This window comes from Balaenoptera musculus, chromosome 20 (genome assembly GCF_009873245.2).
Source record: "Balaenoptera musculus isolate JJ_BM4_2016_0621 chromosome 20, mBalMus1.pri.v3, whole genome shotgun sequence".
In the NCBI taxonomy this organism is placed as follows: Eukaryota; Metazoa; Chordata; class Mammalia; order Artiodactyla; family Balaenopteridae; genus Balaenoptera; species Balaenoptera musculus.
The window spans coordinates 51,647,400-51,674,155 of record NC_045804.1 but is presented as its reverse complement, the minus strand read 5'-3'; the positions used below and the strand labels follow the sequence as shown (position 1 = coordinate 51,674,155).

At 39.7% G+C, this 26,756-nt stretch overlaps 1 protein-coding gene across 8 annotated transcripts in view; it reads left to right on the top strand.

The window, feature by feature from the left end:
- The window catches only part of MYH10 (myosin heavy chain 10), a 138,385-nt gene that overhangs the window by 57,053 nt on the left and 54,576 nt on the right, over nucleotides 1–26,756 (top strand). For all 8 annotated transcript variants that reach the window (XR_005017736.1, XM_036836191.1, XM_036836184.1 and 5 more), the window contains 6 exons: nucleotides 15,820–15,883; nucleotides 17,605–17,703; nucleotides 19,496–19,639; nucleotides 19,895–19,990; nucleotides 24,194–24,312; nucleotides 24,941–25,093. Coding sequence is in view for 7 of the 8 variants with exons in the window: in XM_036836191.1 (XP_036692086.1) it covers nucleotides 15,820–15,883; nucleotides 17,605–17,703; nucleotides 19,496–19,639; nucleotides 19,895–19,990; nucleotides 24,194–24,312; nucleotides 24,941–25,093 (675 nt within the window). In the remaining variant the exon portion in view is untranslated. The remainder of the gene's footprint in view (nucleotides 1–15,819; nucleotides 15,884–17,604; nucleotides 17,704–19,495; nucleotides 19,640–19,894; nucleotides 19,991–24,193; nucleotides 24,313–24,940; nucleotides 25,094–26,756) is intronic.

Genomic DNA, 26,756 nt, shown 5'->3' with positions numbered 1-26,756 from the left:
ATACATTACCATTTCTATGGGATGTGGACCTCAGAAGAATTTGTCCCTCACATTTTGTCTCCTCAAAAATTTCCTCCTCAGCTGTTCGACTCTCTTAATTCGCTGCAAGCTTTACTTTCTTCCTCAGCCCGACCGGCTTGCACACCTAGTCTGGGGACGTTATCCTGAGTGACAGTCGGATCAGTGTGACTTACAGGACACGGCCCTCCCCTTTCCAGCTGCTCAGAGTCGACACTTTCATAGCAAATCATTCAACTTCTGTTATCTCTACTTAAGTCATTCGAGTTAATTCTATGTTTTTCCTCCCTCCTCTGATATTAGACGTCTCAGTTAAAGTTAAGAAGGCCAGAATCAGAGACTTCAATTCTAACAATCCCTTGATGGGCAGTTTCTGGAAATCGGGTTCACTGTGACATTCTTTACTCTGGGTCCGCACGTTAATCTCCTGATGATGTGGTCTCTGTGATCAGGAGAAGCTACCAGATCACAGAGGCCCCAGGAAATACAAAGGTAGCTAGATAACCCTCTCTATGCCTTTGCCCGGGCTGCCAAAACAGAGCACCACAGACTGGGTGGCTTAAGCAATAGGCATGTATTTTCTCACATTTGGAGGAAGTCTGGGATCAAGGTGTTGGCAGGGTTGGTTTCTTCCGAGGCCTCTCTCCTTGGCTTGTGGATGGCCGTCTGCTGTGAATTCACGTGGTCCTCTCTGCATGTCTGTGTCTGTTCTTCTCTCATAAGACCCCAGTCATATTGGATCCGGCCCACCCTAGTGACCTCATTTTAGCTTAATTACGTCTGTGAAGACCCTTTCTTTAAACATAGTCATGCTCTGAGCTACTAGAGGTTAGGACTTCAACGTATGAATTTGGGGGTGGGGGACGATTCAGCCCATAACACCCGCAGAGGTAGTTTAAGTGCAAGAGACTTTCCAAGTTATGTAAGAAGTATGGGACTATTTGCTTGGAATATTGTTTATTCCCAGTAAGTTAAAATCTGAAGATTTGCTTAATCCAAGTTCATTTAGTAATTATTTTAGCCTTTTCTGTACAAAGTGGGATAACAAATGTGCCCGTGTCAGTAGGAAGCATGGCTGTGACTTTTGGATCTGGGGAAACTGAGCTGCTTTTTGAGTTTCTATCATTCTGTGGGTCATCAGCACTGAGCTGGAGCCACAATTAAATCTGAAATTCTTCCTCCTGAAAGCCCTGTGTTTAGTGGCTGTGTCATGGGGTGGGAGACACAGTGAGCTACCAGCTTTGGTATGTGAATCTCCGTGAAGATTTTCAAGGACTTCTTAGTGGAAAATGTTTTATTTTACCACATAAATCAAGTTACCAGTCTATTCTGATTTCTACCCTCCCCCCAAACCACACTCTAAATTCAAGAAAAACACTTTTGTACCCATTTGTCTCATTTTTGCCTAGAAAAGATAAATTGCTACTAACCAGTCATGTATGTCCTTTGGTAAAGAATGTAGTGATTCCGTTACTAAGTGGTAAAGAGTCATCTACTGAGGTTTTAGTGTTTGGGACAGATAGACGTGTTGCTATGTAACAAATTCCCCTAAGACCTAGTGACATAAAACGTTTATCGTCTCAGCGTTTCTGAGTGCTGGTTCTGGCCTGTGGTCTCCCACGAGGTTGTCATTACTGTGTGATTGGCTAGTGCCGAGGCATCTGAAGGCCTGCTGAGGCTGGAGGAGCTTGCCAGCTTACTTGGGTAGCTTTTGGCAAGAAGCCTCAGTTGCGCACCTCAGTGGCCTCTCTGCAGGGACGCTTGCTCACGGCATGGCAGCCGGCATCCCCCAGAGCAGGTGACCTGAGTACCAGAAGGTGGGGGGGGGGGGTTATTGAGGCCATCTTGGAAGTTGGCTACCAGAGATCATTAGATTTCCGTATTGACGTATATAGGTTATAATCCATAATTTGCATTACTCTAGATCAGTGGTTCTCAATTTGGGGTCCCCTGGGGATCCCACATGTGACGTCTCGTGGGTGGAGGCCCGGGTGTTGCTAAACATCCTACAATGTACAGGACAGGCCCCACAACAGAATTATCCCCAAATGTCAGTTATATGGAGGTTGAGAAGCTCTGCTCTAGTTTGTTCCTTTAAATTGTAGTCTAAATTAAGCTGATCACTTTTTGAAATTCATTTGCAGAGCAATTACTATACTTAAGTCTCCTTAATGCTTGTTATTGATGCCTCCTGTTCCAAAGGTTGATAAAATAATTCTGGTGGGAACTTCTTTTACATTCTCCTGGTGGGAAGAATTTCTTAGATTGTTTCCTAGCAAGATTGATTCTAGCAAGAACCACCCATTCAGTGTGAATTCTCAACAAACCCTGATTCAGCTGAGGTTCCACCTTCCAAAGTGCTTGTACTACTGAATAATCATCATTAAGTATGCTCAATCTAATATAGTAAAAGCTAGTCTTTTTTTTGGAGTATAATTGCTTCACAATGCTGTGTTAGTTCCTGCTGCACGACGAAGTGAATCAGCCATAGGCATACATATATCCCATCCCTCTGGGACCTCCCTCCCACCTCCACCCCCATCCCACCCATCTAGGTCATCACAGAGCACTGAGCTGAGCTCCCTGTGCTATACAGCAGGTTCCCACTAGCTATCTATTTTACACATGGGTAGTGTATATATGTCGATCCTAATCTCCCAATTCGTCCCACCCTCCCCTTACGCCCCAGTGTCCACATGTCTGTTCTCTACGTCTGTGTCTCTATTCCTGCCCTGCAAATAGGTTCATCTGTACCATTTTTCTAGATTCCACATATATGCGTTAATATACGATATTTGCTTTTCTCTTTCTGACTTACTTCACTCTGTATGACAGACTCTAGGACCATCCACATCTCTACAAATGACCCAATTTCGTTCCTTTTTATGGCTGAGTAATATTCCATTGTATATATGTACCACATCTTCTTTATCCATTCCTCTGTCGATGGACATTTAGGTTGTTTCCATGTCCTGGCTATTGTAAATACTGCTGCAGTGAACATTGGGGTGCATGTGCCTTTTTGAATTATGGTTTTCTCAGGGTATATGCCCAGTAGTGGGATTGCTGGGTCATATGGTAGTTCTGTTTTTAGTTTTTTAAGGAACCTCCATACTGTTCTCCATAGTGGCTGTATCAATTTACATTCTCACCAACAGTGCAAGAGGGTTCCCTTTTCTCCACACCCTCTCCAGCATTTATTGTTTGTGGATTTTTTGATGATGGCCATTCTGACTGGTGTGAGGTGATACCTCATTGTAGTTTTGATTTGCATTTCTCTAATGGTTAGTGATGTTGAGCATCCTTTCATGTGTTTGTTGGCAATCTGTATATCTTCTTTGGAGAAATGTCTGTTTAGGTCTTCTGCCCACTTTTGGATTGGGTTGTTTGTTTTTTTGATATTGAGCTGCATGAGCTGCTTGTAAATTTTGGAAATTAATCCTTTGTCAGTTGCTTCATTTGCAAATATTTTCTCCCATTCTGAGGGTTGTCTTTTCGTCTTGTTTATGTTTTCCTTTGCTGTGCAAAAGCTTTTAAGTTTCATTAGGTCCCATTTGTTTATTTTTGTTTTTATTTCCATTACTCTAGGAGGTGGGTCAAATAGGATCTTACTGTGATTTATGTCATAGAGTGTTCTGCCTATGTTTTCCTCTAAGAATTTTATTGTGTCTGGCCTTACATTTAGGTCTTTAATCCATTTTGAGTTTATTTTTGTGTATGGTGTTAGGGAGTGTTCTAATTTCATTCATATGGTAGTTCTATTTTTAGTTTTTTAAGGAACCTCCATACTGTTCTCCACAGTGGCTGTATCAATTTACATTCCCACCAACAGTGCAAGAGGGTTCCCTTTTCTCCACACCCTCTCCAGCATTTATCGTTTGTAGATTTTTTGATGATGGCCATTTTGACAGGTGTGAGGTGATACCTCACTGTAGTTTTGATTTGCATTTCTCTAGTAATTAGTGATGTTGAGCATCTTTTCATGTGCCTCTTGGCCATGTGTATGTCTTCTTTGGAGGAATGTCTGTTTAGGTCTTCTGCCCATTTTTGGATTGGGTTTTTTGTTTTTTTTGATATTGAGCTGCATGAGCTGTTTGTATATTTTGGGGATCAATCCTTTGTCAGTTGCTTCGTTTGTGAAATTTTCTCCCATTCTGAATGTTGTCTTTTTGTCTTGTTTATGTTTTCCTTTGCTGTGCAAAAGCTTTTAAGTTTAATTAGGTCCCACTTGTTTTTTTTTTTTTTTTTTTCATTACTCTAGGAAGTGGGTCAAAAAAGATCTTGCTGTGATTTATGTCAAAGAGTATTTTTCCTATGTTTTCCTCTAAGAGTTTTATAGTATCCGGTGTTACATTTAAGTCTTTAATCCATTTTGAGTTTATTTTTGTGTATGGTGTTAGGGAGTGTTCTAATTTCATTCTTTTACATGTAGCTGTCCAGTTTTCCACTGCACCGCTTATTGAAGAGACTGTCTTTTCTCCATTGTATATTCTTGCCTCCTTTGTCATAGATTAGGTGACCATAGGTGCATGGGTTTATCTCTGGCCTTTCTATCCTGTACCATTGATCTATATTTCTGTTTTTGTGCCAGTACCATACTGTCTTGATTACTGTAGCTTTGTAGTATAAAAGCTAATCTTTTTAGAAAAGATTTTTGATTAAGGCAGTGTTCTTAGCTATTCATTCAACCAAGAAACAAGTATCTTTAATATTGACTTTGGGCTTTAATTCTTAGAAAAAGTCAACTTTATATTGATACGTACAGTATTTTTTTAAAGAGTTTAGTAGCTAGCTACTATTATCATAAGGCATTAACTGCACAATACAACAAGAAGTTGATTTTAGCGGGTCCATAAAAAATAGCGAAGTAATTAGTTCCATTGACTGACTCGTGTTCAGTTAAAACACCCTTTAGCAGTTTCCTGTGGGTGTTGCCGACACTGGTTCTCAGGGGGTTAGAGAGTAGCCAGTGTAGACTCATTTTTAAATTAAATTTTATTAATTTAGATTTTTTTTGTGCATTTCAGTTAACTGTTAAGCACCTATTCTTTGCCAGGCACTGTGCTGCTTACGTGTTATCTCCATTGGATGTCTAATGGATTTCTTGAATTAACAAATGGAACTTTTTTTTTTTTCGTTCAAAATTTCTTTTTTTAAGTCTGATGTCAATAAATGGTACCATCAAGTCACCCGGTTGCTTAAACTTAAAATAAAAACAACAAAACCTAGAAAAACAAAATGCCTAGGAATCATCCTTGCTTGAGCCTTTTTCTCATGGCCCATGTCCAAGCCAGGAGTGAATTTTGTGGTTCTGCCTCCAGAACGTGTTTCACATCTGTCCACGTTTCTCCTTCTCCCTTCCCTAAACTCCTTGTTCGTCTCAAACCTGGTCTGAGGAGGTTTCCTCTATATCCTCTCCCCCAGTGTCCTGCTGATTTCCCTTGTAGCACTTACCACAGTCTGTAGTCGGCGCTCTGCTTATCTGTGATCTCTCCCCTGCTAGCACGTAAGATCTCTGGCGGTAGGGACCCCATCCACCTTGCTCTCTGGATCCTTAGTTGCCTCTGCCTCCCACGTGTAAGTACATAGTAGGTGTATGTATTTATGGAATCCATTGTTACAGTGTGGTTGCCTACTAAGCACTTGACACTCTTCTATGCCCTGGGAATGTATCAGTGCACAAAACAAAGGTCTGCAGCCTCACAGAGCTCGCCTTCAGTTGGGTTTTACCTTTAACGTGTTTTTGATGACTTGCCATCGTGTACAGTTGAGCTCAGGGAGTGTTGCACGTGCCAGGCTCTCTGAGAATATGCATGCCCCAGTTTTTTGGGTTTTTTTTTTAATTGAAGCATAGTTGATTTACAATATCATGTTAGTTTCAGGTGTACAGCAAAGTGATTCAGTTATACATTTTTTTTTTCATATTCTTTTCCATTATAGGTTATTACAAGATACTGAATATCGTTCCCTGTGCTATACAGTAAATCCTTGTTGCTTATCTGTTTTATATGTAGTAGTGTGTATCTGTTAGTCCCATACTCCTAACTTATCCCTCCCCACCCTTCCCCTTTGGTAACCGTAAGTTTGTTTTCTATGTCTGTGAGTCTGTTTCTGTTTTGTAAATAAATTCATTTGTATTATTTTTTACATTCTGCATATAAGCAACATCGTGTAATGTGTCTTTCTCTGTCTGACTTACTTCACTCAGTATGATAATCTCTAGGTCCATCCATGTTGCTGCAAATGGCAATGTTTCATTCTTTTTTATGGATGAGTAGTATTCTGTTGTATAAATATGTACCACATCTTTTTATCCATTCATCTGTTGCTGGACAGATGTTGTATAAATCATTGTATAAATATGTACCACATCTTTTTATCCATTCATCTGTTGCTGGACACTTAGGTTGCTTCCATGTCTTGGCTATTGTAAATAGTGTTGCTATGAACATTGGGGTGCACGTATCTTTTCAAACTAGAGTTTTCGTCTTTCCCGGATGTATGCCCAGGAGTGGGATTGCTGGATCATATGGTAACTATTTTTACCTTGTTGAGGAATATCCACCCTGTTTTCCATAGTGTGTATGCCCCAGTTTTAGAAGTGTGGGCAGAAGGTACGTGGGAGCTGCTGGCCCCACAGCCAGGCCAGCCTGGGGTTGGGGCTGGGATTGGGGTTGGACGTCAGATGGAAAGAGTGACATGACGTTAAAAGATGAGTTGTGCGTACAGTGGAATTCCGTGTAGTCATTATTTACAAGCCACATGCCTGCAGTGAAAATATTAGAAACTATAAACTCCGTAAATTTTAGAATCCACTTGTTTCCATTTCTTTGATCTGATACAGACAAGTAATTTCCTGAAGAATATCTTTTCTTTCAAAGGTGAGTAGCGCATGGTTTGTATTGAAGGGGATTCTTTAGGAGAGCATTGCCCTTATGAAAATAATCGTTCACAGTTAGTCCAGCTCTCTGTTTATGGACAAGTGAAATGCGTTCCAGATGGAGGAGATTTATGTAAAATGAATGTCTTGTAATGAAACTGTAGAAACAGGGAGTTCAATTTCAAAATGATTGTATCAGCAGATACGTCTCGTCTTAGAAAGTTTTAGTAGGGATCACTTTCCATATCTGCACAAATCTTTTCCTTTTTTTCTTCTTTTTTTTTTTTCCTTTGCAAAGATTTAAGCCAATTTGGCAATTCCGTTTTATGTACCTTGTGGTAACTAATTAGCCTCTAATCATTGAAGCTAGATAAAGCCTCCAGGTGCCTCCTTACCCCTCGGCTACCAGGTTACAATGAAAGTGAGTCAGAATTCTGCACCCTCACGTGTATTATCGAGCAGGCACCAAAATCAATTTTGTGGGTAAATTGAACACAGTTGCTGCTCTGTCTCGTGTCGTCTCACCGAGCCTTTCTGTAAAGATTTACCGAGGCAAATGTGACAGTATTAGAGACAGAACGTGGTCTGCACCACGCAACCCCCATCCTCCAAACCCGTGGCTGCCCTCCCAACCCTGCAGCCCCTGGGGCTTGCTGCAGCCTTGACACCTGGCCCACACCAGACTGGCTGGCGGACGTCTGTGTATTTCCAATCAGTCCAGGCTATTAATGTCACTCATTTTTCCCCAGGAATTTCTAACATCCGTTACACTAAGTAACAGGGCCACTTAGTTCACAAGAAAACTCATTTTACTAATTAACAAAGCTTCTGGCGTAATCTGGAGATTAAGATAGCTGAAGCATTTAAAATAGCCATCTGGCCTTGGGATTAAATCCTAACTAATTACTTCACGAATGGGTTTTCCCATTTAGGGCAAATAGCTGCCTCCAGAGTGGAGATTTTTCCTGGAGCAAACTAATACACGTCCATAGCACGCTATCTGTACTAACATGTGTTCAGGTAAATTACAGCTCTTATAACAACTTTGAATACCAAATTAGGAAGGGGGAAAGTATTTTCAGAGCATGAAACAAACCTGCATTGTCCCCGTAGTAAGTTGCTAACAATCTAGGTTTAATAACTATGGATATGTCATAACCACCCACCGAAAAAGTTCCAGAAAGTCAATGTTGATTCAGAAAGAATAAAATTCTTTAAGTAAGATAATTTTCTTCTTATTTTCTTGATAGTATCAAAATATCCAAGTTGTCCTATTGCACCTTTTGAGTGAAATTCTTTACAGTTTCTGTTTTACATAAGAGAGAGGATTCTAGCCATCTTTGCTGTTCAGACTCTTGCAGTAACGTGCTGTCTTAGTTGTCCTTGGATTGGGAAGCAATGTGCGTGGCATCAAAATGCATCCTCTATCATTAACACATAATGTACTTGTCCTGTTATTTGCTTTTCCTTTGTTTTTGTTTTTATTGGCGAAATCCTGGTTGAATATTCTGAGTACCATAATCTGACCTATATGGGAATCAAATACAGTGTGGGCATCTTCACCACAAGTTTCTTCACATCATGTCTAAAAGATGAGAGGACCCAACCCATTTAAAAGTAAAACTCTGCTTGTTTTCCACTTTAGATTTGTATGTTAATAAAAATGTTAATTCTGAAAGAGTATTTATTATGTATGTGATAGAAAAGCTTTTCAACCTATATATTTTATTTTCTCCCCTGACCCCGCCCCAAGACTAACACTGAAGTGATTTCACATCCCCTGGCCTGCCTCTTACCTAATTTGCCAGGATGTTCAACATTAAGGGGAATATTTAAATCCTAGACCATTTGGAGGATATTCAGTAAAGTATTTCTTTTTGGTTCAGAAATTTTGCTTTTTTCTGTTGTCAAAGTATCGATACTTGGGTAGATTTCGTAAAATAGCTGAACATGAGTATCACTTAGCATAGAGAGTTGATAATTTTCAACTTTATAAGGTTTTTTTGTTAAAGTGTTTTAAAAATAGAACCAAGATTTATTAGTTACTAAGTAGGTTGTTTTCAGAGTTACTGGTTTCTTTTGGGGTCAGGACAGGGCCAGAGGGACACCCCCAGTCCACTCTGCCTTCTCCCACGTGTAGGCTTTCTCATTCCATCCTCTTTTTTCATTAGTTTTTTGCCTGGCCCTTTTCCTTTAGCCAAAAGATATTTCTCTGGCACTAGCTGTAATGGTTAGAGCAACTACGGATGCCAGTTATAAAAAGGAAAGGGAACCGATTTGGCTACGGAACTGATGAGCAAATTAGACGTTGTATGTTGGTGACTTTGTTTATCCAGGTAAGTGGTCACATGTCTAAATTATTTGGGGCCATTTCTTTTTAGGTTACCTGTTCAGAAGCCCGTGTTTTTAGTTCAGAAGAACTAAAAAACTTTGTTTTGTTTTTTTTCTCCTTTGAATCTAACTTCTTTTTAGTTTATATTTTCTCATGAAGTAAAGGAAAAATAAGTTCACCAAATATAAAATGGATAGTGTTCAATTTAAAATTTTAAAGTTATTACAGTTCAACATTACCAGTGTGATAACTTTGTCCTTTTGCCCAAATAAAGAATTTCTTTTGTTTAATGAATTTTGAACTTCTAATGTACAGTGGTAAAGAAAAGGGGATAGGAAATAGTATAAGAAGTTGAAAGCTTAAACAGCATGTAGATAAATACATAATAAATTAGACAAGTTATTGAAAGCTGAACGTTTGTATTACTGTATAATGAATTTTTAAGTGAAATACTCAGTAAGAATTAGGTGATATGATATGATTTTGATTAACATTTCTGCAGGGTTAAAATGAGAAGTTTGAAAAAGTATCTGTTTGAGCAGTTGTGATGGCAGTGTAATCTTTGCAGCTTTGAAGTAGTAACATTGTCTTGACTACTGTCTCTTAAAATAGTAATTTTTTTATTAACTCAATGAAGTAGGGTATAGATGATATAGCTGTTTAAAATTTGTAAAGAATTTTACTCCTCATTATAACATCAGGACCTGATTTTAGTTTTTGAGTTTCTTTTTTGAGCAGTTCTAACGATTTGTAAGGACTGATAGTTTTTGAACTTTATTGTTTCTTAAGGGTCTTCCACAAAACAAGAACAGAAATGATTTATTTTAAAAATAGCATAAAACTCATTTTCTCTCATAATTACCATATGAGTCCTTTGGGCCATTTTATAAATCTAAGAAAAATTAAGGGTTTTAGTGATCTTATTTTTTTCTGTATTTTGTAACATTTTGCTCTTTCATCATCCTTGGAACTGATTCATCATTACTCATCAGTTATTCCCAACAATGTTTAAAAAGACTAAAATAGGGGCTTCCCTGGTGGCACAGTGGTTAAGAATCCGCCTACCAACGCAGGGGACACGGGTTCGAGCCCTGGTCCGGGAGGATCCCACATGCCGTGGAGCAGCTAAGCCTGTGTGCCACAGCTACTGAGCCTGCGCTGTAGAGCCCGCACACCACAACTACTGAGCCCACGTGCCACAACTACTGAGCCCACGGGTGCGCCTAGAGCCCGTGCTCCGCAGTAAGAGAAGCCACCGCGATGAGAAGCCCGTGCACCGCAACGAAGAGTAACCCCTACTCGCCACAACTAGAGAAAGCCCGTGTGCAGCAATGAAGACCCAACGCAGCCAATAAATAAATAAATTTATTTATTTATTTTTTTAAAAAAAGACTAAAATAATAAGACTAATGGAATTGCCTAGAAGGATGCTGTAACAGTGACTGTTGCATCATCCTTTCGTTTGCTTATTGTATTGCCCAAAGAATTGCATTATCTTTCAAGAAGGTATGAAAGAATGCTACAGACAGCATTTTTGTAGTCTGCTTTTAGATTTCAGTGAACATGGTTGAAAAAATCAGAAGTTTTCACCTTAATGACAAAGAGAAGTAAAGTGACAGAGGAACACATTTCACAAATATTAGATGAATCAGAAGATGAATGCAAAGAAACAGGCAGCGTTGTAGACTCTGATGACAGTGAAATTGGTTCTGTAAGTCTCAGGTTGAGTCTTCAAATGCGGTAGCCTAGAATTTTCTCAAACTCAAGAACAATCTATTTCTAAAGACAAAAAGGAAGTACGTCATTGGCATCCAGTTAATCATTCAACAGGAAGGATTTCCTAACTCAGAATTTTGTAATAAGAATCTGGACCGCTGGTTTTACTAAATGGCCGTGTGACAGTGTTCTTTCATCTTGTGTAATGTTTGTGGACCAGCATTTATGCAGTATGGTTTGTAAGGAGACAAGTGCTGAAGGCAGAATTGTATATGAAAGTGATTGGAAGGAAGTAGACGGTGTAGAAATGAAGAGATTCATTGGATTGACCATTCTAATCGGTGCTTGTAAATCTAAAAATGAAAACGTTTTACAATTACAGAGCCAAAAAGGACTTCCTCTCATAAACAAAATTATGGGCTGTCAGAGGTTTTAGGTATTCTTCCAGTATTGCATTCTGACAATGCAAGGGCAATAATAAGTGAGAACCTGTTGGTGGAAGGGAATAAAGGTGTTGATAGTTGCCACTCTGAACAGCTGTTACCCCAGGATGTTGTATCTCTTGAAGATAAGGGAGTAGTTTTGCTTACAACTTAGAGGTTGAAATCAGACTGCAGTGTATCATGGCCTACTACTCTCTGTAGTAGTTTTATTTTATGAGGACGTAAACACAGATCCTCCCTTTAAATTACCGTTTAGCTTGAAGCTAACGGATCTACTTGATAAACTGTAAGACTACTCAGCTCCACTGGGCTGTTTCTGGGAATCCTTCTGTTCCCATAGCACCGACTCTCAGTCCTTTGGACGTGCCCGGACCACGTTCTTCAAGTTCTGAAAAAACACCGCCTTGGTTCTCCTGAAGTTGGGGGCCACTGGTCAACATCTCTCAATGCCACAACCATATTATTTGTGTAAACTGGTTGTTTGTATAAAAGTAATACTTATATCACAAGAGCCCGTCTGAAAAGGAGGAGAAGTTTTTTCTCACGTTAAAAAACAAAACAAAACTTTCTCTACCGCCATAAAATAAAACTAACCAAACAAGCAAATTGTGATTTTTATTTTGTGACGCTTAAGTAATTAACAAGTTCTCTATGGAAGAAATTGTTCAATGCTCACCAGCAGCCTCTTAAAGATTTGCATGGTAGTCTGATGGAATTTAAATTGTTACCTCATTAAGTTCGGTGATACAAGGTCAGCTTTTAAGCTAGAGGGCGTTGCTGGTATTTGTGTCACCATCCTCATTTCCAATTTCATGTTCTATTCTGTTGTCTGCATATACTCAGTTACAAATGTTAGACCCGTGCCCAGAGTTGTTTTGGTTTAGCCAATGTTTTGATAATTTGTAAATGTGGTGAGTGACTTTATACATGACTGTGTGAGGGGTGCTAAGAGGCTGTTTTTCACAGAATGCCTTTGCTTCTTCCAGGACTCATGTTTTTCACCTCCCTCTTGAACCCTTTGGGATTTAGTGGCATCTGAGGCAGACCCTTAATGGAGTGCATGTCTGTTGTTATGACGCCATGATACCTTAGCCATACCAAACTAGCCATGCATTTCCTGTGCAGAGCAAGGCTTTTAGAAAATATGAGATAGCATATTTACATTTTGGTGGCCGGGCGGGGGGTGGTTTGAAGGACACTTTGGAAATGGTGAAGGGGAGAACTGGGGTGGGGAGGCAGCTCCTCGGTGTGTACGTGAGGGAGACTTCACTGCCGGAAATCAGCATTAGGAACTTTCTCCCCAGCTTCCCCACGTACGACCTCTTTTCACCTTGTTTTCCTAGTTTAGTTTGAGTTTATTAAAATTGGAAAACTGGGTGAGTTCTTACTGAGTGCTCATAATATTGAGCAAAAAATACGAGTTCTTTTTTAAAATTTAATTTATTTTTGGCTGTGTTGGGTCTTTGTTGCTGTGCACGGGCTTTCTCTAAGTTGTGGTGAGCGGGGGCTACTCTTCATTGTGGTGCGCGGGCTTCTCATTGCAGTGGCTTGTTGTGGAGCACAGGCTCTGGGCGCACAGGCTTCAGTGATTGTGGCTTGCAGGTTCAGTAGTTGTGGCACACGGGCTTAATTGCTCCGTGGCATGTGGGATCTTCCCGGACCAGGGCTCAAACCCCTGTGCACTGCACTGGCAGGCAGATTCTCAACCACTGCGCCACCAGGGAAGCCCCAAAATATGAGTTCTTGATTTTAGTAAGTTATCCCTTTTTTCAGTTTTGAAAATCAACATTATTGAGATATAATTTACCTGCAATAAATCACAGTTCAAAAATTCTGTGGTAGCATCCGAATACTTACTCATTTTTTTCTACTTAAAGTAAATATTTATACGCTGAAAAAATAACATTGGAAAGGTGAGAAGAGTCCTGAAGTCATAGGTAAAAGAATGGGCAAGTGGAGTGGAGACACAAGTGAAGAGTGTAAATCAGCATTTCATGAGGAAGTAACCTTTAATTTAACATGTTTATTGTAAATCTAAGGAATAGATGTTTAATTATATTTTTTTAAATGATGTTTATCTAAGGAGGCCTAAGATATCTCCCTTGATTATTTTTTAAAATTAGTTTATTGAGTTACATTTTGCATACAGTAAAATTCACCCCTTTCAAGTGTACAGTTCGATGGATTTAGACGAATGTAAATAGTAGTGTAACTGGCACCGTGATCCAGAGATAGAATATTCCCATCCTCCAAAAAGTTTCCCTCCTGCCTTGACATCGTCAGTCCCCTCCTCCTAACTGTAGCTCTGATAACCACTGGTCTATTTCTTCTCTATAGTTTTGTTTTCTTTAGAATGTCAAGTAAATGGAATCATGGCGTAAGTGTAGTGTTTACCGTCCAGCTTCTTTCACACAACATAAAGCTTTTTTAGATCCATCCGTGTTGTTGGGTGTATCACTGGCTTGTTCATTTTTATTGCTCTGCGGTGTTCCATTGTGTGAATATACCACTATTTCTTTATCCATTCGCTCTTGATGGACATTTGGATTGTTTCTTTTGGGGGACTATTAAGGAGAAAGCGGCTGTGGACGTTCTTCACGTGCAACACTTCGTGTCATGTGGTAACTTATGTTTAACTTTATAAGAAACTGGCAAACTGTTTTCCAAAGTGGCTGTACCAGTTTGCATTCGTTCCAGGGTTACATGAGAGCCCTAATTGTTCTATAGCCTTGCTGGTCTTTCTTAAAAATTTTAGAGTGGATATGCTATCTCATTGTGCCAGTTTTAGTTTGCGTTTCCCTAATAACTAATGATATTGAGCATCTTTTCATATACTTACTGACCATTTACATATCTTCTTTGATGAAGTATCTGTTTAAATGTTGTGTCCAATTTTTTTTTATTGGATTTTTTGTCTTGTTACTGGTTGTAAGAGTTCTGTATATATTCTGGGAACAAAATCCTTTATCAGATACATGTTTTGCAAATTTTTTCTGCCAGTTTGGTTTCTCCCTCTCTTTTATTTTTTTTTAAATCTTCTGTACAGCGTCTTTTCAGTATATGTGCTTCCGAAACGAGTACTGCAGTGTCTTTTAAAGAACAGAAGTTTTAAATTTTGATGAAATCCAATTTATCAGTTTTTTATTGTATGGTTTATGCTTTTTGCATTCTATCTAAGAAATCTTTGTCATAAAGATTTTCTCCTGTTTTCTTTAGCAAGTTCTTTTAGAAAGTTTTCTTTTATAGTTTTAGCCCATGCGTTTAGGTCTATGGTCTATTTTGAGTTAATTTTTGTATATGGTGTGGGGTAAGGGTCTAGGTTCTTTTTGTTTCACTTTGCATATATTTCAAGCACCCCTTGTTGAAAAGACTGGTCCTTTCCCTGTTAAATTACCTCGGCACCTTTGTCAAAGATGAACTGACCGAATGTGCGTGCTCTATTTCTGGACTCTACTCTGCTCCGTTGATCTGTATCTCTGTTCTTTAATCAATACCACGCTGTCTTCATCATTTTATAGCTTCTTGAAATCCGGTAGTGCAAGTCCTCAAGCTCTGGTCCTCTTTCTCAGAATTGTTGTGACTTTTCTGGATCTTTTTCATTTCCCTTAAATTTTAGAATCTGCCTGTCCACTTCTATAAAGAAAGCCTTCCAATCCCTTGCCTTTTCATTTGCTGAATAATAGTAGTATGTTTACCAGTCTCAGTCCTTAGCAGTCCTGGAATTCTTGATCATTATTATGTTCCTTTATTTTGCAAAGTATTTAATTTGGCCTTTTATATCAGTATTTATAAGTAAGATATTTGCTTTTATTTTGCTTTCCCTTTTTTATGATATCTTTACCGGTTTGGGTATTCAGTGTTATGATAACTTTATAAAATGAATTATGAAAGAATCACTATTTTCTGTTTCACTGAAACAGTTATGTAGTGAAGCAATCAAATATTCCCTAGGAATTTGCAAAACTATTTAAGACCAATCCATCATTTTTAAAGGAGTAATTATATTTTATTATTTTCTATGATTATGGTCTGTTCAAGTTTTCTCTTGTTGTTTTCCTGAATGGATTTCTGTTTTCTTAGGAAGTCATCTATATTATTTACTTTTTTCAAGTCTAGCATTATAGGGCTGGGCGTAGTGTTCCTTTAAAGCTATTAAAATCTTTCAGATTATTTAGAAGAGCTTTTAAAAAGTTCTAAATGGTTAGGATTTCATTTTTATTATGTCAAGGAAAGTAACCTATCCTAGCCCTACATTTAAAAAAAAATTTATTGAGGCTTTTTCTTTTTATTTGGGGCAATATATAAGATCCACTTTTGTAAGCAATTCATGGATACATGATAGGGTACTTTGGCTTATTGTTTTATTATAGTGTTCAGATCTCCTATGTCCTTAATTTATTTTCAATTTTCTCTTTGTGATTTATTTTCAGGGCAAGTTTATTCGGATCAACTTTGACGTAACTGGGTATATCGTTGGGGCCAACATTGAAACATGTATCCTTTTTCATAATCGCATTATTCAAAATAGAGAATGATTTAATCTTCCTGTGGCCTCATGGCAACCCTCTGTGGTACCTCTTCCATTATCCAGATGATAAAACTTTAGCCCAGAGAGATTGTGACTTGTTCAAATACCTTCAACTTCGGAATATGAACTCCAAAGTGGTATTTTGTTGTTGTTCGTTTTTAACACCAGGTCATGATCTGGTCACATGGCTGGGGAAGTGGAGGGTCCCACTGAGGTGAGGGTACCTGTACATCGACCCAGGAAGTGTCTGTGTGCTGTAAGGACGTTTAGGTGAATACCGATATGTTGCAAACATCTTCAGTTACTGCTGTGTTAGCCCATTTTTTACCATCTACTTCTGATACTAGTGGGGTGAACATGTCCCATCGAAACAAACCTTATTAATGTACAGAGCTGAAGTTGTTTCAGTTAGTGTTAAGCAGAATAAAACTAGAGGCAAAAAAAGTCAAATACATAGACTAGTCTTAAGAAATGTCACATGCATAGAATGGCCTTAAAGAATGATAGGTATATAAAGAATTAATTTGATTTAAGAGATAATAAATTAGAAATGATTCTGAATGATAATGTGCCAGTTAGGAAAGATACAGGTGACAATCCTCTGATACTTGTTAAATACTCTTCAGTGATAGAAATACACTGCTTCTATCCCTCAGGTGAGGGATAAATCAAACTTTTCCTGTTAATTCAGAACTGTGTTTTATGTCTCTAAATATGCTCAGAGCCAGAAAACACAAGAAGCACTTGAAAATGACAGGTGAATGGAGCTAGGGTTTCTTCATACTGGGGAGCATCGTTCATGTGAGTGTACTTTCCACCGAATGTGGAGGATGTGTTTGGGATAGTCTGATTTAAAATCAGGCTGTATGGCACACACATAAAATTCACTTTGGTGGCCCCTGGGAAGGTTTACTTCAGAGGAGGCAATCCTCTCCCAAAGCAGTGAAACTGAGACTCTCAGAGCCCAGTGTGGCTGTCGACCCAGAGACACGCCGGGAGCATCAAGGCCCCGTGGACAGAGAACCCAAACAGGCCCCAGATGTGCGTCCTGATGCCCAGGCGGAGGCGCGGTGTTATGACGTGCAGGCGCTGAGTGCGGACTCGCAGGGGTAGGACAGGAGTTACGCACATGTATTCTGGAGTTCAACAAAGTTTTGATTTGTACCTCTACCACTTATTAGCTGTTTTGTTTTTTTTTTTAAATCTTTTCTACATACAATGCTTCGCATTTCTATTATTTATTTGTTTATTTATTTTTGGCTGCGTTGGGTCTTCGTTGCTGTTGCTGCGCACCGGCTTTCTCTAGTTGCGGCGAGCGGGGGCTGCTCTTTGTTGCGGTGCGCGGGCTTCTCATTGCCGTGGCTTCTCTTGCTGCGGAGCACGGGCTCTAGGCGCGCGGGCTTCAGTAGTTGTGGCTCGCGGGCTCTAGAGCGCAGGCTCAGTAGTTGTGGCACATGGGCTTAGCTGCTCCGCAGCATGTGGAATCTTCCCAGACCAGGGCTTGAACCTGTGTCCCCTGCATTGGCAGGCAGACTCTTAACCACTGCGCCACCAGGGAAGTCCCAGCTGTGTTATTTTGAGTAATTTCTTTGTGCCTTGGTTTCCTTATTTGTGAAGTTGCGATAGTAATTCTGATGTCAAAAGGCTTTTCCTGCCTTCAGTGTCACCCTTAACCTCCTTTGCTCAGACCTTCTGGAAAAATCTCGTGCTGTTCGTCAAGCAAAAGATGAACGTACTTTTCATATCTTTTACCAATTGTTATCTGGAGCAGGAGAACATCTGAAGTGTAAGTTACAAAGTTTTTTACTATTTTATATTCAGTTGAGTATCTTTTTTAATATTAAAAAAATTTTTTTGAGAAAGAGAACAGTTTTGGGAAACAGATTTATACACATACGCCAGAATTCTAGCTGGTTAAATTACGAAAATGATATTGAACTTCCAAGCCATGGGATCAGTTACTTTAAGTGGCAAGCATATGGTTGGTGTTATGTTATCTTTTGTACTTTTGTTTCTTTTCTTTTAAAATAATTTTAAATTAGAAGACAAATGATGTGTTTTTATACACATTCCATTTCAAAGTTTATAAGTACAAAAGTAAGAAAAAATAAATTTATTTAATAAAATTAACTTGAATAAATATGTGTATTCCTAGATTTACAACTGAATATGTGTTATGCTTCCAGTAGTACTAGAAAGAGCCTGTGTGGATTTTTATTTATTTATTTTGTGAATCACAAGTTTAGGGTTGGACAGGGTAAAAAGTAAATTCTGTTCTTGGTCAGAGTTTTGCTGGGTCAGGAGGGAGAGGAGAAGGTACACAACTTTCCAGTTTCTTCTGAGTTTCAAAGTCCATGCTGCTTCTCTAGGATTAGTATGTATATTATTTAGATATCAAAACAGACATATAAAACCCAGTAATACTTTTCTCATCTGGGGTCTAGGCTTTTGTTAACCATAGGTCATCTGTGGAAGCATTAAACCCAGAAATCAGTTAAAGAAAGACCTGCAAGGAAAAAAATAATAATAATAAGCAGCAAGTAAATAGAGTAATTGCCAGTGAGAGACTAAAAATTCAAGATTACACATTAGGTAACGCTGAAGGGAAGAAAACCCTCAGGCTTTCAGACTGGCAGGCATTCTGAAGTAGTAATGAATCAAAAAAAAAAAAAGACGAAACTGTTAAAAGAAGGAGATTTAAAAAAAAAAAGAAAAAAGAGCAAGCAATACCCAGTAGAAGCTAAATGTGATGTAAATAAGAATTAAGGGATGGGGGTGATCGGGAGAAATTCTCTGCAGCAGAGCCAGTTACACAGAAAGCTAGGAGCACACGATAACATCTCCTAAAGGGATAACTGTCTGTTTTACTATTTTGAGTGCTCCTGAGAACGTTCTTCTGCTCTTAAGAACACATTTCTTGAAGGAGTCGTTTAAGTTCTCTCTAACTCCTGGCCCCTGAAGTATAGAGTCAGTGGGAGTGTCCATTATAATACCCCGTCAGACTATTACTATGTCAGACATCACTCTCAGAGGCAATGTACCACTAAACAGACTGACTCGGAGAAAGAGTTTCAAGGCATTGTCTGGGCTCAGGATTTACCTGGTCCATATTCTACACCTTCCATATCCAAGTCTTTATCTAAGCCCATGCAATCTTCACATTGACCTCATAGCGTTTGCTATAAACTCCTTGCTAATATAGGAACGTAGAATATGGGTTTGAAAGCTTTCCCTCAAAAGATGCCTAAAATATTTAAATCTGAAAATAAAGTTTAGTTATCTGGAAGATTATCATACCCCAGCTTTCTGATTTCAAATATAATATTATACAAACCGCTGTTCCCAAAAGCCCCTGTTTAGATGTTTGTTGTTTACATCATCGTTTTCCTTCATTGTACAGATAATGGAAAACTGTCTTATGTTTGTGTATTTAACATGAGCATATAAAGAAAGAAGAAGTACGTGGTAGTGATGGGTTAGATGTTCTTCTGCCATGTGGGTGCAGTTTGAAGGTGGAGATGTGCTTTAGTCTGTTGTTGACTATTTACTACGTTGTATTCTATTATGTTTTCTTTCAGCTGACTTGCTCCTTGAAGGATTTAATAACTACAGATTTCTCTCCAATGGCTATATTCCTATTCCGGGACAGCAAGACAAAGATAACTTTCAGGAGACAATGGAAGCAATGCATATAATGGGCTTCTCCCACGAAGAGATTCTGTGTATGTGTGATTTCTCTAATAAGATTCTGATGCTCAATTTTCATAAGACTTATAAATTGGGGGTAAATAACCTAAACTAGAAAATGATTGAGAAACTAATGGGAACTGCCTGTAATTTTACGAAATTTTTTTTACAAAATTTGTCTTACTGAAAAATTTTGTGTAGCTAATTTTTAGCACAAACTAAGTTAGAATATGTCTCTGCTACATTTTGATGCAGTATCTTAATTTTTTTCTTTTTATATCAACGTAAAGCAATGCTTAAAGTGGTATCTTCAGTGCTACAGTTCGGAAATATTTCTTTCAAAAAGGAGCGAAACACTGATCAAGCTTCCATGCCGGAGAATACAGGTAAATTGATGAATACTGATTTTATTTCTATTTCCATGGTCTGTTGTTGTGTTCTCCAAAAACATGTTACAACGCAAGCATAAAAGCCCTCCTGAAGTGTTTCCTATGAGACTCCACGTGCCTAGGAGTAAGGGTCACTCTGATTCTATAAAAGAGGCAAGAGAATGGGGTGCAGGGTGAGACGCGGCAGTGGAGACTCTGCCTTAGCCATGGGGCGTTAGGACTGGGGGGTGGGAGGGGACACAGGCTGCAGAGACCACAGCGTTCATCTGAAAGGGAGCTGCAGCTGCCGCGTTCTATAGCCAGTTTTCTCCTTGCCAGGCATATAGGCCCAGGGCTGCCAGCTAGAATTGATTTTTCAGAGAAAGGTGGAAACCTAGATTTTAATATGAAATCTTCAAGCTTTTAAATATCGAAAATGGATTGAAATTCACACCGGTCGAGGACAGAAGTTTGTGAACCATGAAGTGTGTTTGCAAGCCTTGTGAGGTCTGCTTCCGAAGGTCTGGAGACAAAAAGAAAACTGAGGAATCAGTGTATTGACTCCAGTGCTTGATCACCCGAGGCCGTTATCCTGCCTCACAGGATCCACTGTGGCCAGTGAAGGCTGACATACATCACAGTCTCTGCCCTGGAAATCGGCCTTCTTTGTTGTAACCAATATTAATTTAATTCTGTGTAACCCTTTTAAGGGACCTGTCCGTCTCCTGATACCTCATCACCACCATTTCCTGACAAAGCCTTTGCACCTCATCTTCAATCTTTAGAGTTCCAGGATCATGAAATGTATCATTCATTCAAAGTATTTTGATTGACATTTGGGCCAGCTTCTTCCATATAGCTTTCACGTGGTTAAGTAAGACTTAAAATCGAGCAATTTAAGATTTAGAACAAGAAATGTATTAGTGTAACTTTGCTTGGAAATCTTGACCTAGAGATAGAAGAGAATCAAGTCACCCTTCTGAAAGACAAGGCAGCCAAGTGTGTTTCTACTTTTTAAAATATAATGTGATAGGTTTTCTACTTGTTATTTTTTTTTACCTTTAAAAAAATATTTATTTATTTATTTGTTTATTTGGCTGCGTTGGGTCTTCGTTGCTGCACACAGGCTTTCTCTAGTTGCAGCGAGCAGGGGCTACTCTTCGTTGTGGTGCGTGGGCTTCTCCTTGCAGTGGCTTCTCTTGTTGTGGAGCACGGGCTCTAGGCGTGCAGGCTTCAGTAGTTGTGGCACGTGGGCTCAGTAGTTGTGGCTCGCGGGCTCTAGAGTGCAGGCTCCGTAGTTGTGGCGCACAGGCTTAGTTGCTCCACAGCGTGTGGGATCTTCCCGGACTAGGGCTCGAACCCGTGTCCCCCGCATTGGCAGGCAGATTCTTAACCAATGCGCCACCAGGGAAGTCCTCTACTTGTTATTTTAAGATAACTTCTGGCTTATAATGGTTGGTTTTGTTTTCCTTTTTTTAACGCCCTTGATTTGTTACTTTTTCATACGATTTTATAGACTGGCATTTGAAAATTTCCCTGAAAATCTGAAAATATCTCATAATGGCAAGGCTTTCCCCCTCTTTTTGTTTTTTCTCTATTCTTTTCCTTCTTTCTTTTCTTCCTTTCTTCTTTCCTTTATCTCTTTCTAACTTTATTTTTCTTTCTTTCCATCCTTCCCTACTTTTTCCTTTTTTCCTGCTTCATTTACAGAACAACTGTTTTTTTAAAAAAAAAAACAACTAAAATGGCTCCAGTGTCATTGCTTCATTGCTGTTCTCTACATCACCAGTAATGAAAGTAAAATAAATCTCTTTCTAATTGTATGAGAAGCTTTAAAAAATTACAACTCTATAAATAATTTTTCTCAAATTATTACCTATATTAGGTAGTGGTGGTTAATTAACACTTGCTCTGTTGCAGTGAGTAAGAGTTTGTACTTTTTAATTACAGTAAAATGTAAATATGTAAGAGGAGAGAGAAGAGTGTAAGGAACTCCCCACATTCTCGTCACCTGGCGTAGACAGTCACCAACTCATGGCCTGTCGTGTTTCACTCATACCACCTCTCACTTCCCCTTTTCTGGATTATTTCAAAGCAAGTCCCAGATATTTCATCTGTAAATATTTCAGTCTGATGCTTGACTCAGGATCAAAAAATAAGGGCCTGAAGTGAGCATATACACTTGGACTTCTTTTAGTATTGGTGATATTTCTACTTTCTCTTACCAGAGTTTTTCAGGTTATCAATATTTTTAAAATTTTTAATTGTGATAAAATTGCACATAACAAAATTTATTTTGACCATTTTTAAAGTGTACAGTTCAGTAATGTATATTCACATCATTATGCGATCAGTCTCCAGAATTCATCTTGCAAACTTAAACTCTAAAACAACTCCCCATTTCCCCCTCCCCCAGCCCCTGGCAACCACCATTCCAGTTTGTTTCTATGAATTTGACTAGTCTAGGTACCTCGTGGAAGTGGAATCATTCAGTATTTGTCTTTTGTGACTGGCTTATTTCATCAGGTTATTAATATGTTATTATACATTAATTTCCCATGGCATTTTTACATGTTGGTACCAAAGTGGCATTTCTCTAAAAAGACTTATTCTCTACTCTTGTCTATAGTACTAAAAGTAAAATTATCTTTATTAACATACCAATCTCTACAGCCCATTCCTCCTTATCCACTCCCCGCCCCATGAATAAGGTAAATATAGCAAATAGCTGTTAACCAGTAGTACCAGAGCACCACAAATTCGAAAGAAAAAAATACATTTAGTCACAGAAATTTATCACAAACATAATAATGAACCAAAAGGAAGAGCACGTTTTGATTATTGGGCTTTGGATATAAGGCAGTTTGAAACTAGATAAAATCTGAAAAAACAATCACAAACAGACCAAGCGAGAGCTGGGAAATTAGGGTCATTATTGCTGCTTCAAAAACAAAAACGAAAACCAGTAAAAGACTGCCAGATCTAACCACCTATCTGCAGGAGAACAGAGGCTGGAGGCACGCGTTAAATGACCACGGGCTACAATCAGGATGAATGGTTCCATTTCCAGTGATGCTGAAACATTTACACGCGCCTCCCTGGAGTTGCCTTCAGAGGGATATTGGCAAATTATTACCTTTTAGATTGAATATGACTCTTTAAAAAAAAGCATAAATGGCAAATAAGAGGATAATAAGGCTTAGAAGTAGAAAATGTGCTGCAGTTATAAGGGAACTTGTTTTCCTGGTAGAGGAAAGTAAGCCAAGATATAACCACACTATAAAGTCTATTTTTTTTCGCTGCTAAAATGATGTTTATCGTGATAAAGCAAGAGAGTGTAGGCAATTTGCTTTTGCTTCTTTGTATTTTTCAACTTCCCATTCAGTACGTACACACAAGCATACCTATGTAGGTTAACTTAAAAGGAGCCAGGACGTAGGGGTTGAGGAGGGCAGTTGGTAAAAGCTGGTGAGAAGAGTCATAAACCAAAGGAAGTGCTCCCTGAGGCACGGCCTGCCCTGCCCACCCAGGGTGCTGCTAGGTTGCCAACAATTCACCTGGATCAGAGGGGGGTAGGATGCAGTGCATCTTTGAGAAAGAACTTGGTTATGCTTCTAACGTGATTCAAACTGTACTTACCCTTATAGAATTTTATTGTTGTTTTAACACTTAATCAGACATTTATTGTAATAATTGGAACACTTGTTGGACCTTAGTGACATTAGACAGTGAACTTCTGCTGAGGTCGGTGCCCTAATGCTGGTGAGAATCAACAGTAACAAAATTAGCAGCTTTTTATGTGAGCCGAGAAATCAAATAATTTTAATAACCTTTAGGTTTCTTGCCTACTAAAATATTATTAGGATCGCTATATGGGCATGATAAGTTGTCTTGGTAACATGATGATTTAAACTATTTTAAACGCCATTTTTCTCATTCTGTGCATTATCCATGGGTTCTAAGACTTAGTAACTTGCATTAAATTACCCAGAATAAGTAATTGCTGACTAATCTTCTCTTATATAGCCTAAGGATGAGTATTATTAATTTGAAAGGATGAAGGTAGTTTTCATCAGACCTAAAACTTGCCCAACCTTATGCCTTATATTTAATTTCTTAATACAATCTGATAACTACTAAGGTGTTTCAAGTGTTTACTAAATATATTGTGACTAGATCGTAAGTAGAAACCTAGTATTGAGGAGACCTTTTACCCTCTAGTTGCCCAGAAACTCTGCCATCTTCTTGGCATGAATGTGATGGAGTTCACTCGGGCTATTCTCACCCCCCGGATCAAGGTCGGCCGAGACTACGTGCAGAAAGCACAGACCAAAGAACAAGTAAGTTTAACATCAGTTGCTATCACACATTTGTTTGATTGATAACTGTGGCCGTTAGACCTTCTGATGGGCATGTAACAAACTGAATCAATAGAAGCCCTATTATATGGATGTTTCTTGGTACTAATTGAGTACTTTCTCTCAGAACGTTTTTAGAGGTGACTTGTAAAAAAGGAAATCTGAAATATCACCTTGAGTTTTCCCCAGGTAGATGGATCGTCCATGTTCCCCAGGACATGTACCTCGGGATCCCGCCCAACAGGGGGGTGCCCTGCTTGCTCCCTTGTCCCTGTTGGGGGGAGGGGAGACAGCGCCAAGAATGCAGAGTCGGATTCACCTGTTTCCTGTTGGACTCTGGGCAGATTCGCTGCCTAGAACCCCAGGGGCAGAGGGAAGAGTTTATTTTTACTGGGCATCTTCACCCATTTCCTACATTGATTATCTCCAGTTTACATGTAATTGTACTAATACCCTCTGTTGATGTATAAAATTCAGAGAGGATTAAGCAGTAAGTGCTCTGTTAGGGTTCTGGGGGCGCTGTAGATCATTAAACTCCCTCCATCAAGCAGCTGTTAGTGTTTTGTTGAGATTATTTCCAGAATAAAAGGTTGATGTTGTCTGATTACAGGCAGATTTTGCAGTAGAAGCTTTGGCAAAAGCTACCTATGAGCGGCTCTTCCGCTGGCTCGTTCACCGCATCAACAAAGCTCTGGATAGGACCAAACGGCAAGGGGCATCTTTCATTGGAATCCTGGATATCGCTGGATTTGAGATTTTTGAGGTATATCTTTCTCCCTCCTGCTCTTCCTTCCTAACAAATAACACTTAAGGCTCCCTCGGTACCAGCTTCAGTGCCAGCCACCAGGGATATGATGGTAGATAAGTAGGTACAGTCCCTGCCATTCTGTTGATAGTAGAGAGTCAAACATTAAGTGACAGAAACCCAAAATTCTCAGAATTTTGGATAATGAAGTGGGGGGGGCTGTGATAGAAGGAATTGGGGGGGCCCACTGTGGAAGATGTGTCTGCAGCAGTAAGAGTGGAGCATGAGAAGCCCCCGCCCTCAGGAAGAAGCCCCAGCATAATGAGAGTAGGTCCAGTGGTCCTGTATGGGAGAGAATTTGTCAGATGTGAGAAACTGCTAGAAAGCCAGTGGGACTAGATGTAGCTGACCAGAGGGGCAGAGGAGCTGGAGACATGGAGTGTGAGGTGGAAAAGCAGAAGCGGGGAGACCATGGAGGATGGCGTTGCCGTAGCCTGGCGGCCAGATGACACTGGCTTGGGCGGGAGTCAGGAGCAGCTGTGTGAGATCAAGAGATGAGGAAACATAGTAGACTCCGTTCTGAAGATACACCCACAGGACTTGGTGATGCACCTCAATATATTTCATTACTAATCTGACTAGATTTCTCCAAACACTCACCATCAATCCGTCAAAGCTTTGTAGTCACATACCTGCTGTGGTTTTGCTAACCGTTGATAAAATTTTGGTCTCCTAAAAATGTGTATCTTTCTCCTTTGATAGACACTACATAGCAAGGCACAAATACTAAATTAAATACTTCTTGGGATCAGTGTGCTGCTTTGACCAGTTGGATACTGAATTGTCCTGTTTTTATTTATTTATTTATTTATTTTTAAATTTATTTTTGGCTGTGTTGGGTCTTCGTTTCTGTGTGAGGGCTTTCTCTAGTTGCGGCAAGCGGGGGCCACTCTTCATCGTGGTGCGCGGGCCTCTCACTATCGTGGCCTCTCTTGTTGCGGAGCACAGGCTCAGTAGTTGTGGCTCACGGGCCCAGTTGCTCCGCGGCATGTGGGATCTTCCCAGACCAGGGCTCGAACCTGTGTCCCCTGCATTGGCAGGCAGATTCTCAACCACTGCGCCACCAGGGAAGCCCAAATTGTCCTGTTTTAAAATGAACCCCTTTGGACTATAAGTCTGTCCTCATAAAATCTGAACTGTTACTGGTATAAGCAGTTTTATCCCCCAAACTGCCACTGCCACTATAAAAGATTGCTTTAATATGTTTTTTGTTTTTTAATTTATTTTTGGCTGCGTCGGTTCTTCGTTGCTGCATGCCGGCTTTCTCTAGTTGCGGCGAGCAGGGGCCCCTCTTTGTTGTGGTGCACAGGCTTCTCATTGCGGTGGCTTCTCTTGTTGTGGAGCACAGGCTCTAGGTGAGCGGGCTTCAGTAGTTGTGGCTCGAGGGCTCTAGAGCTCAGGCTCAGTAGTTGTGGCGCACGGGCTTAGTTGCTTCGCGGCATGTGGGATCTTCCTGGAACAGGACTCGAACCCGTGTCCCCTGCATTGGCAGGCAGATTCTTAAGCACTGCACCACCAGGGAAGCCCCAAGATTGCTTTAATATGTACTGATTTGTGAATAACTGAAAAACCATGAAAGGTGGCTGCGTGCAAATTGCATGTCTGTTGTTGCCTTCCTGTA